The sequence below is a fragment of the Trichosurus vulpecula genome, chromosome 3 (assembly GCF_011100635.1).
Source record: "Trichosurus vulpecula isolate mTriVul1 chromosome 3, mTriVul1.pri, whole genome shotgun sequence".
NCBI classification, from domain to species: Eukaryota; Metazoa; Chordata; class Mammalia; order Diprotodontia; family Phalangeridae; genus Trichosurus; species Trichosurus vulpecula.
The window spans coordinates 115,190,802-115,203,494 of record NC_050575.1 but is presented as its reverse complement, the minus strand read 5'-3'; the positions used below and the strand labels follow the sequence as shown (position 1 = coordinate 115,203,494).

Genomic DNA, 12,693 nt, shown 5'->3' with positions numbered 1-12,693 from the left:
TCATGTTACTTCTAAGTCATTCTCTTTAATAAAATTCCTGCCATTGTTTAAGACTCTTAAAATGGTTGTTCACAATTCCTACCTTACTCATTTTGCTTATCCATCTCTTGCAGCCATTTGCAGGGGGTGGATACCGTCTTGGGGCAGCCCCAGAGGAGGAGTCTGCTTACGTAGCAGGAGAAAGACGACAATTTTCTGGCCAAGATGTGAGTATCCTTCTCTCACTTCTGAAGGGACAGCCCTCAGTATGTTCTGGTTTTTAGTAGAAGAAGGCCATCTCCTACTTAGAGACCCCTAACAGGAAACATGGCAATGGAGTGTGGGGAGGTTTTTCTCCAATTAGGGAACAAGAGCTAATCATGCCATAAAAATCTCCAAGGGCTCATATTAAACTTACCAGGCTGAGTCGTTTGAGGCATAGGGTTGAAAGATGAGGATGAGACAAATAGAAGAAAAGGGAATATTGAATGCATTTACATGGAAGGCTCATAGGACAAGAGAAGTCAATCAGTAAGTATTTATTAAGCATTTAGTATATACCAGGTACAGTGCTGAATGCTAGGGATATAAAGGCAGAAATGAAACAGTCCTGCCCTTGAGGAGTTTACCGTCCAGCTAGGGGAGATAGCATGTGTGTATAATAGAAATGGATACAAGGTGATTTGAGGGGAAAGCATTAACAGCAGTGGAAATCAAGAAGGGTTTCTTGTAGAAAGTAGCACCTGGGCTGAACCTTGAAGGATATTAGAGATTTGAAGAGCCCAGGGAAAAGAGGAAGTTTGTTTCTGCCAGGGGTAGGACACAGACAGCCTGTGCAAGGGCGCATAGGTGGGAAATGGAATGCTGTGAAGGAGGGAAAGGAAGAAGGCAGGTTTGGCTGTAATATGTTGTGTGTGGAGGGCAGTCATGTGTAATAAGACTGGAAAGGTAGATTTGGGCCAGGTTGTGAAATAACTGCCAAACAGAGGAATTTTATTTGATGCTGTAAGTAATAGGGAGCCACTGGAGTTTATGTTAGCTGAGTGGGGAATGGATTACATTGATGAGAAACTTGAGACCAGAAAACCAATTTGGAGGCAGTAATTCAGGTGAAAGGAGGTGAGGGCCTAAACAATGGGGTGGTGACTAGGAATGGAAAGAGATGGGCCAATGGGAGAGATGTGATGATAATGATAGCTAGCAGTTACATAGTGCTTTAAAGTTTGCAAAGTATTATCTCATTTAATGGTCACATCTTCTCTGGAAGGAAGTGCTATTATTATACCCCATTTTACAGATGAGGAAACTGAGGCTCAGAAAGCTGAAATAACTTGCCCAGAATCACACAGTTAATGTCTGGATTCAAACTCACTATTCCTGACTCAGGTCCAACAGTGTGGTAAAGATAGAAACAATAAAATTTAACAAGTGAGTGGAGATATGGGGTGAGTGTGAGTCGAGAGGGACACTGAGGTCATAAACCTGGGTAAATGGAACAAGAATGAGTGGTGGTACCCTCAGCAGAAATAGGGAGGTTTGGAAGGGGATGGAGGTGGTGGAGTACAGAGATAATGAATTCAGTTTTGAATATGTGCTTTACATTCAACAAGACAACAAGTTTTGAAATGTCCATTGCATAGTTGGTGGTGCAATATTGGTGCTCAGGAGAAGGAATGGATATGTAAATCTGGGAGTCATCTGTGTAGAAGTGATAATTTAACCCCATAGGAACTTATGAGATCACTGAGGAAGTATGTGTAGAGAAACAAAAAGACCCAAGACAAAGCCTTTATGGACCCCCACAGATAGGAAGTATAATATTGATGACCCAACAAAAGAGACTAAGGAGGAGGGGTGAGACAGATAAGAGGAAAACCAAAAACCTAAGGAGAAGAGAGTATCCAGCAGGAGATATCAAAAAGGATGAGGAAAAAAGACCATCAAATTTGGCAATCATAAGATCTTTGGTGGCTTTGGAGAGGGCAGTTTTGTTGGAGAATTGAGATTTCAGATGGTCATGTAGTGAAATTCTTGAGGAAAGATGGGGAATGACCTGGGGGTTCAGTATCTGGGTCCTGGTCTTACTTCTGCTGTTCCTTCATTAAGTAATCCTTGGTGAGCCTTCATTTTTCTAGCCTTCCATTTCCTCATCTATAAAATGAAAGGTTTGGGCTTGAGCATTTCTAAAGATCCTCTCAGTTTTCAAGTTCTTTCAGTCTATGGAGAATAGGTGGGAGCTTCTGGTGAGGCAGAAAGATAGGGGACTGAATGAAACCAGCATCAGGCAGGTAGGAGCAGGGTGGCTGTGAAAGCACTGGGAGTAAAGGATAGTTTTGGCGGGTTGAGATTAAATTTCTAATACGGGAGTTAGTAATTTGGTTAAGGGAATTGGCTTACTGCTGAATTATTGTAAATGTGCTTATGTCATCTTATAATTCCAGGTGCATATAGTATTGAAGCTCTGGAAGAGTGGATTCAGCCTGGACAGTGGTGAGCTGAGAAGCTACCAAGACCCATCTAATGCCCAGTTTCTGGAGTCTATCCGCAGAGGGTAGGCAGCAGCAGCCTTTGTGCCCAAGGGTGGTGGTGGTGATGGAAATCCAGCTCTTTTCCTTATACATTCTTCTGCGTGGCAATTCCCGTAGCCTTGTGTTTGTATAATCATTGGAGTTTTTCCTCAGGAATCTTAGACAGAGATGTATAAGGTTAGCCACTTTGATTTCTTCATAAATCCACCCCTGGAGCTCTTACTTTCTTTCTACCTAATTTATCTATATCCTTCCAAGACCAAACTGACCAAGGTCTAACATAGTATTTTGTATGTTAGATTGGTTTGTGGGTGACAAATCCCTTTGGAAGTTTGAATGAATTCTGATTGAACCAGTTACAAAAAGGAATTTTTTTTTTAATTTTATTTTTATTCATTCATTTATTTATTTATTTTGATAAAAATCCTACCTACCCACTTTCCCACCAAGCCATAGTCTATTTCTACAAAAAGAGCAGAAGGGAGGTTGGGCTTGGGTAGAAGGATTCTGGCTCGGGGTGGGGGTTGTCTTTTAAGTTGCACCATTAGGGAGGTACCATCTTTGTAGAACTGTTTATGACGGATAAATCACTTGTTACAGTTTTCTCCCTGTATAAGGTAAAAGTTTGAAGTAGATAATTTCTAAGGTCTCTTCTAGTTAACATTAACTAGAGGTCTGGTACAGCAACCTTGCTTCTCCTACTAAGACCACTCATGGGGCCGGGAAGGAGAGGCAGATTCTAAATATAGATAAATAGTAAGTTTAGTCAGTCAATAAATATAACACCTGGTATATGCCATATACTAAGTGCTGAGGATACAAAAGGAAGCAAAAGACAGTCTCTGTCCTCGAGGAGCCCACAAGCTAATGGGGAGCAGGGAACAACATGCAAACAAGCTTTATACAGAATAAATGGGAAATAATTAAGAAGGAAGGCACTAGAATTAAGGGGCTAGGAAAGGCATCTTGTAAAAAAAAATGGGATTTTAGTTGGGACTTAAAGGAAGCCAGGGAGGTCAGTAGTTGCAGCGGAGGGAGAGCATTCCAGGTATGGGGGACAGCCAGGAAAAAAAAAATGCCCTAAGCCAAGACTTGGAGTGTCTTATTTGTGAAATAGTCCGGAGGCCAGTGTCACTGTGTGGAAAAGTACATGGTGGAAAGTAAGGTGTAAGCAGGCTGGAAAGTTAGGAGGGGGACAGTTTATGAAGGGCTTTGAATGCCAAACAGAGCATTTTATATTTGATTCCAGAGGTAATAGGGAGCTGCTAGAGTTTATTGTGGGGGGCTGTGACATGCTCAGTCCTTAGCTTTAGGAAAGTCACTTGAGGGGCTTAATGGAGGATGGACTGAAATAGGGAGAGACCTGAGGCAGGTAGACCCTCCAAGAAGCTGTTCAGTAGTCCAAACTTGAGGTGATGAGGGCTTGCACTGAAGTGGTGGCAGCATCAGAGGGGAGAAGGTGCTATTCAGGAGATGTTGCAAAGGTGAAATAGACAGGTCTTGGCAACAGCCTGGATACAGGCCAAAAGACAATGAAGAATCAAGGATGACACCTAGGTTGCAAGCCTGAGGAACTGGGAGGACGGTGTTGCCCTCTACCGTAACGAGAAAGGAGGGGGGGTTTGGGGAAAAGACAATACATTCTGTCTTAGACATGTTTTCGTTTAAGATGTCTGCTGGACATCTAGCTCAAAATGTCTGAAGGGCAGTCGGAGAGGCAAGATTAGAAGTCAGGAGAGCTTGAGGAAGGAAAGGTAGGTTTGAGAATTGTGAGCATAGAGATATAATTAAATCTTTGGAATCTAATGAGATCACCAAGTGAAGAAGTATAGAGAAAGAGAATAAAGCCCGGGACAAGAACACTGAGGGACACCTGCGGGCATGATCTGGATCAACAGACAGCGAAGGGGTGGTGAGATAGGGAGGAGGAGAACCAGGAGAGAGTGGTGTCATGAAAACCTAGAGAGAAGGAGAGGATGATTAATAGCATCAAAGGCTGCAGAGAGGTCAAGAAGAATGAAGATTGAAGGGAAAAGGCCATTAGATTTGGTAATTGAGAGGTCATCGGTAACTTTGTCGAAGGCAGTTTCAGTGGCAGATCATAAGGGGTTAAGAAAGTAAGAGGAGAGATAGTGGAGACACCTGTTGTAGCTGGCATTTTCAAGAAAGCAGAAAGAGAAAGGATAAAAGTTAACAGAGATGGAAGGATCAATTGAGGGTTTTTTCAGGTTGGAGGAGACATAGGTGTGTTTGTAGGTAGTAGGTGGAAAATAAGGAAAAGAGTGGAGATGATGGAGGGGACAATCTGTTAAAAGAGATAGGATGGAATAGGATTTCTTGAGCAGATAGCCTTAGTAAGGAGTAAGGCCACTCCATCATGTGAGATGGGGAAAGGAGGAAGAAGTGGCAGAAGGCACTGAATAATAGGATATGAAGAGGGAGCTCACTGTGAATGGCCTCAATTTTTTTCTATGTAAGGTCAGGTTTGAAGCAAGGAAAGTGGAGGGAGGAAGAAGGGGTGCCATGAGAGGTTTGAGGAGGGATGAAAATATTTGGAGGATCTGCTGTGGAGAGTGAGATAGTAAGTTGATACGGCAGGTGTAGAAGAATTGTCTTGAAGCAGTAAGCGCCCATCTGAGATGGTGTAACAAATTTGTAGAGGACCCAGTCAGAATGATTATGTGGTTTTCTCCACCTTCATTCAGCAGGTGTGTAGGAGCAAAGATGGCAAATGGTAGGAGTGATCCAAAGCTGAGGCTTGACTGGGTGTAAATGGATGATGGGGGGGGGAGGGGTGAAGACTTAAGAGAGGAGGATAGTATGGAGTTGAATTGGTTCATCAAGGAATCAAGATAGGGAAAAGAGAAAGTGACCGGTACAGAGAAAATGGCCTGGTACAGAATCCAAGGGTTCAAGAGTATGGAGGTCACAGTGCAGACCAAGAATAGGCTTTTCTAGGGGAAGTCAGAGGGAGAGGTGAAAAGCCAATAGATTATGGTCAGGTAAGGGGATTTCAGCATTCTTGAGGATGGAGGTGGTGCATTTGTGAGTAATGGCAAGCTCAAGCATATGACCATCTTTCTGTGGCTGAGGTGAGGTGAAGCTTATGGGAAATGAATAGGGGCCACGTCAATGACACTGAATAAACTGAACAAAAATTACTCTTGGACCTTACATAACATCCCAATAATGCATTCTTTGTGTAGTATTGTCTATTATAATTATCTACATTTTTGTTTTATGCCCCTGCTTGAGTGTAAGATCCATGAGAGTAAGAATTGTCTTACCTAAATTTTGTATCTCCCCAAGCATCAACTCACTATGTTTTGCACACAGTAGATACTGATTAATGTTTGTCGACTGATGAGCTGTTATCCTGTAGATTTATCCACACCCTGTAAATACCTTTCATTATTAACTATCTCTTCTTCCCCTTATATCTGCACTGCCACTACTAACACTTATTTCCTTTTGAATTTCACTGTTGCTTTTCTTTTCCAGTGAGGTACCTACAGAGCTACGAAAGTTATCACGTGGAGGACAGGTGAACTTGGACATGGAGGACCATCGAGATGAGGACTTTGTAAAGCCCAAGGGAACCTTCAAAGCATTCACTGGCGAGGGTCAGAAACTGGGCAGGTAAGAATAGTATCAGCAGAGATAGGAACTGTAACCAGTCTTCATGGGTGCCAGCTAGGCTCTCCTTCAAGCATGAAAGTTTGGGTCTTCGGTAAGCAAGGACCGTTCAGGGCTCACCACATAGTATATTTGGATTGAATTATAAAATCCTGAAATTGGGTGGGACCTTAAAATTTATATCATCCAGCCCCCTCCCTTCTCATTATGCAGGTGAGGAAATTGAAGCTCCCAGAGGTTAATTGATTTGTCCATGGTCACAAGCCTAGTGAGTGGTGTAGCCAGAACTGAAACCTAGGTTCCCTGACAGAATATAAACTCCTTGAGGGCAAAGCCTGTTTAATTTATCTTTGTAATCCCAGCCTCTATTGCAAAGCCTGGGGCTCAGAAAGTGCTTGATAAATACTTCTTATTGATTGACTTTAGTCCTATAACTTCCAGTATATCACCCCACCCCTACAATATTTTTTCGTGATTCAAACAAAAGCATTTCTTGTGAGGAGAGCATAACCAATTGATGTCTTCACTGCCTTCTGAGGTGCATAGGTGGTGAGAGCAGCAGTTACCATTAGTGACTTTCATCTCAGTACCTCTACCCCACTGCCTCTTCCATCATCACCCTTTTGAGGAGTTAAGCCTTTTCTTATGTGGAGCTACTCCTTAGGGACCAGAGTAGGTACTGACTTTGCTACTTGTTAGCCTTGTAGCCCTGGGCAAGTCTGGGTTTCAGTTGACTTCTCTTTAAAATGGTAACTTATGTTTATATAGCACGTTTAAAGTTTGGGAGGGAAAGTAAAGATGATTCCTCAAGTCACTGCTACAGTTCAGAATAATTTCTGATAAAAGATGAGGCCTGTGAGTGGGTATAAGGAGTCAAAAGTCTTCGGGTATAATGGACCTTTTTTTTTTTTAATAACTTCTACATGTCATAGAACGTTCTTTGCAACTGTTAGATTAGGACCTTAGAGAACATGCAACACAATAGCAAGAAACACAATGGAAAGTAGTATGTACTTCACCTTCAAGGGAAAAGAAGTCATTCAGGTAGTTTGTACTACAGGTTTATTTTTCTCAAACTTAATCATTAGATATTTGCAAAGAGAGACTAAAAAAGCGCTGAACCATGAAAGCTGTTCTTTCTTTTTTCCTGTAAGTTTCTAGCATGACACTGTTTTGCAAAGTAAAGAGTTTGAAAGTTATGTACTTCTGGGAGCAATGCAATATAAGACTGACACTTGAAGCCACAAATATATTCTCTTACTGGCCTCCCTTTCTAGCCTGTGGTGGTAAAATTGATAGAATTATGATAGTGATAAACTTCTAAGTGACTCAGTCCCAGACAAAAATTTGTATCTACATGAGTAAAAGAATCGTAGGAAAGAACTCCTTGGTGAATAATAAAAATTACTATTATCTGGTTGCTGTTCTTCCTTAACAACACAAGAGTGTAGGCAAGCTTATGAAGAGGATTATTATGGTGTTTAAAGGAGTACACTGCCAGTGCTCAGTGGGAGCTGCTTGGAAGAAACAGTCACTTGGTAATTGCTGTGAATGAGGGAATAGTGAAGTGCACAGCCTGCCAGGTGACTCTAGCCCTCATTAATATCCCCTTTCTCTTAACTTACAGAATCCTAGGTTGCCTAAAGTGGAGGCACCTTAAAATGTAAAAGACTTAAGACTAGAAGAGACCTTAGAATGTAAAAACTCTTGAGTGGATGGCTTGAAGATAGAAGAAAACATAGCAATCATGTAGTGCAACCAAGTCCTAAATTGGAAGAGGAAACTGAGGCCCACAGAGACTTCTGTGACTCACCACAACCATTAAGTTACAGAGCTGAGATTCAAATGTATGTCCATTGCTCTTTTTGCTGTGTACAGAATACTGGAGCTGGAAAAAACCTTAAGAGTATCAGTACTAGCAGAAAAGTTAAGGGTCATCTAAGTTGAATATCCCAGTATTACAAAAGAGGCAGCAGGCTCAGAGAGGGGAAGGGACTTTCCCAAAGTCATACCTCCTTTGGGATAGTCCACTACATAATTCAGAACGTAATCTGAATTGTCTCCCCAAGTAGACTTAAAGGTCCTTAAGCGTAGTGGCTATACCTTATACTCATTTTGTATCACTTCAGTTCATGGCACATAGGAAGTGTTCAATAAACATTAGCTGAATAGATAAAAGGTATCCAGTAGATGCTAGTTGATTGTCCACAGTTTCACAGGACTGCTTGTCATACAGTCCACTCAGCAGTACAAACAGGCAAAAAGTACTGTTCAAAGATGGTATGCCTAAGTTAATCACATTGACAGGTATAAGTTATAAAGAACATACATAAAGGGTTTTTTTAAGATTTTATTCTTTCAAAGGTTGACAAAGGTCAGAACCTTGGTGTCTTTACCCTTTAGATACCCTTTACCCTTAAAAAACCTCTAAGAATTCCAGTTCACTGAAACCAGCATTTCAGAAAGTCTATTGTGATAGCATTCTTTACTTAGAAATAATTTTTTGCTAAGTGATAAAGTAAGATCATAAAATCATGAATTTAGAGCTGGACCTTGGCTTTTATTGACACCAGCCTTCTCATTTTACAAACTAGGAAACTGAGGTCTACAGAGGTTTAACTTGCCTACAGTCACAGCTGGTATGCAAACAAGGTCCTCTGACTTTAAATCCAGTATTCCTTCCATTGTACCATTCTGCCTTTTTATTAACTAGTATGCAGTGGAAAGTCTAGTCAGGCATTTATTACATTACTGACACTTGAAACCCCAAATATATTGTCTTTCCTGACCTCCCTTTCTAGCCTGTGGTGTTAAATTGATAGAATTATGGTAGTGATAAGCTTCTAAGTGATAATGTGCCGAGCACTGGAGATGTAAAGACAAACACAGTGCCTGCCTTCAGGGAGCTTATTGTCTACTGGAGGAGACAACATCAAAAAAAAGTATATAAACAACCACTTGCAAATAACATATATACAGGATAAATTGGAGATGATCACAGAGTGCAGGCATTGGCGGAGAGAGAGGCTTCTTTCAGAAGGTGAGATTTTAGCTGAGACTTGAAGGAAACCAGGAGGCAGAGATGAGGGAGAGCATTCTAGGCGTGGGGGACAGCCATTGAAGACGCCTGGAGTTGGGAGGTGACAGCAGCCAAAAAGCCACGGTCTGGGGAAGGGAGTAAAGTGGAAGAAGAATGGAAAGTTAAGAAGGCTCCAGCATGTGAAGGAGTTTAAAAGCCAAAGGATTTTCTATTTGATTCTGGATGTGGTAAGGAGCCACTGGAGATTATTGAATGGGGAGATAGCATGGTCAGACCTGCACTTTAGAAGTAATGGGTTAGAACTATCGTCTCTTCAGCCATGCAGTGAAGCAGGGTCCACAGTCAACATCATAATAAGAAGTAAAGAACTTCAAAGCACCAGACTGCATCAGAAAACTTGACCTCTGGTCCTCAAACCACACCATCACAGTTTCATTTTATCATCTCAGGCAAATCACTTGCTTTCTCTGGGCCTCATTTCTCTCCTCTACAAAGGAAGGAGTGTGATAGATGACCTCATGACTGTTTCCAACCCCATCTACCTTTGCTCCCTCAAGTTCTTTGTCTTGTGCTTATTGGTTGGAATTAGTATTCTGGGTCCCGTGGGTGCTGTCCAGTTTGTGGAAAGGCCTACAACAGTTAGTGTTTTGTCATCTTTCTCAGGAAAGGACAGGAGCTAGAAAGAGAGAAGTTTTAGTAGACAGGCCAGGCTCTTCCCTACCCCTACTCCACTTTGTTTTCCCTACTAATGCTCAGTCATTAGCCTATTGGTGAGTGGTTAAAGTCAAACATAGTATATCCTACGGCCATTTGCAGAACCAGATGTTATACGTAGGGTTAGTTTAGAAATGATGACCCTTCAGACAATTTACAGTCATAGTCTACCAAAAAATTCAAGAAGAGGACCTTATAATCTAGTTGAGGGGCAAGATATACATATGGAACATAGGGAGTAAGATAAGATATTACAGTGCTGCATTGTACAATACATAATAAGCACAAAAGGAGTTAGAAAAGGAACACACGTATCATTGTGAGCTCGGGTCATAATGAAGAATTTTCATAGACTTAGACTCTCGGTGCTGAAAAGGCCATTAAAATTCATCAGGTCCAAAGCCCCACCTGCCACAGTCCTCTTTAAAGCATCCTTAACAAGTGGTCATCTAGCCCTTATTTAAAACCTCTTCAAGCCATTCTGCTGTTTGATAGCTCTGACTACTAGGAAGTTTTTCTTACAGAATCAGTTGTTGTGGTAGATTGAGAGCTGGCCTTGGAGTCAGGAGTTCTGGATTCATATCCTACCTCAAAAAACACATACTAGATATGTGACCCTGGGCATGTCACTAAACCTCTCAAGTGCCTTATGCATTTCTCCAGACAGAAGAGGTTCCAGCCTTCAATGACAGAGGGTGTGAAGGAGCTCCTTATACAACTGAAGTCACAGGTCCAGTCACTGAGCATTGGCCTAGTGAGCCAGAATCTGCCTGCCCATAATTTCCGTCCATTTTCCCTGTGGAACATACCGAAAAGGTCTAATGCTTCTTAGAGGGGATGTGGTATGATGGAAAGAGCACTTACCAAATGCCTGTGCTCTCACACTGCTCACTCCATCTACACTCTACATTCTAACCAAATTGGCTTATTTAGTGTTTCTAGAATTCAGAATTCCCATTGCCTGCCTTTGCCTTTTTACCAAGTATTCCCCATTGCTGGAATACACTCCCTCCTCATCTCTGCCTTTTAGAATCCCTAGCTTCCTGTGTATGGATTAAATTGCATCCTAGTTTTGTAATTTTGGACATGCTACTTCTTAGTTATCATATCTGTAAATGGGGATAATACACTTCATATCCCACAGGGTTGTGAAAAAAACACTTTGTAAACCTTAAAGCACTATAGAATTGTGTATCATTCCCTCTTAATAGCCCTTTGCGTATTTAAAGACACATCATCACCACCAGCACCGCCACCCCCCACCCCGAGTCTTCTCTTCTCCAGGCTAAACTTAGATTTATATAGTACTTTAAGATTTGAAAATGACTTTCCTCGTAATAACCCTGTGCAGTAACCAGTGCAAATGTTATGCTCCTCAGAGAAGTTAAAAACTTGGTTGTGGTCATATAGCTGATAAGTGTCAGAACTAAGACATTCTTAGTATCATCAGTGATGTGATGTGACAAAGTGCAACCTGTCAGATTCCCACCTAAAATTTGATGCCCAGCAATAACAGCTCTTCAGATTGATATCTGACCAATGCAGAACCATAGGATCATCACCCCCCTCATTATATACACTTCTGTTGTTGTTCAGTCATGTCTGACTCTTTGTGGCACTATTTGGAGTTTTCTTGGCAAAAATACTGGAGTAGTTTGCCACTTCCTTTTCCAGCTCATTTTACAGATAGGGAAACTGAGGCAAACAGGGTTAAGTGACATGCCAAAGGGTCACCCAACTAGTAAGTGTCTGAGGCTGGATTTGCATTTGTGAAGATGAGTCTTCCTGACACCAGGCCAATAACTGTATCCACTGCACCATCTGGTTGCCCTATTCTACATATTAGACTTCTGTTAATGTAGTCTAAAATTCAATTTGTGTTTTGTCTTTCTTATCATACTTTTATTCTTACTGAGTTTGCAAAGCAATTAAAATCCCTTGTTCTTAACTTTATTGTGGAGGAGGGACTTCAGTAAATGGAAGAGAAACCAAATCTAGGCAGAAGGAGTTTTGTTCCCCAGTGAAGAGAAGGTACAAAAAAAGTCTGATTGAGCCAAGAGTGTGTTGGGGGAGAGTGGGGAGATATGTTGGGTAAGGTGGGCCCAGAATATTAAGAGTCTTGTCTTCCAGTTAGCACCTTTATATTGGATGCCCCAGGATAAGATTCTTGAGCAGAAAGTGACATGATAAAAGTAGTCACTGATCATCTCTGGCTTTCAGTTTCCTCCCCTATAAAAATTGATTTTTTTTTTTAAAAAGCTGTTTTAGCTTTTAACATTTTATTTTCCAAGGTCCTTTCCAGCTCTGATTTTAAGGTTGAGTACACATAGAATGAAAAATATGTAACCCTTCTTAATATAGAGAATTGTACCTGTGTTCCAGGAACCACAGTATAATTGGAGCATTAAACAATAAGCTGGCTGTTAAAACTTATGAGGGAAATTCATTAACCTGCTGGATGACCGCTCATCAGGGATACTGTAGAGCAGAGAAGATTCTTGTTCCAGTAAAGACTTCAGAGGGCCTTTCTAATTCCAAGATTCTAGGGTTGTGGATTGCTTGTTTATAACATATTGGCAAAAACATGGTTGAGGGTGAAGGCTTTCAGTTTAGAAGTATGAAACATGGAGCTATCCTTTTGGTGGTACAGTACTTTCTTCACAGTTCTGTAAGATAAGAAATGCAAATACCACTACCATCATTCTGCAAATGCAGAAACTTAGGATGAAAGAGAGGAAGTGCCTTGTCCATAGCCATACAGCTAATAAGAATCTGAACCAGAACTTGACCCCAGGT

General features: G+C 41.4%; 1 protein-coding gene across 1 annotated transcript in view; it reads left to right on the top strand.

Annotated features, from left to right (window-relative positions):
• Positions 1-12,693, top strand: part of NSFL1C (NSFL1 cofactor) — a 36,893-nt gene that overhangs the window by 12,528 nt on the left and 11,672 nt on the right. The window contains exons 5-7 of the mRNA XM_036752797.1: positions 114-206; positions 2,421-2,530; positions 6,009-6,146. Coding sequence (XP_036608692.1) covers positions 114-206; positions 2,421-2,530; positions 6,009-6,146 — 341 coding nt within the window. The remainder of the gene's footprint in view (positions 1-113; positions 207-2,420; positions 2,531-6,008; positions 6,147-12,693) is intronic.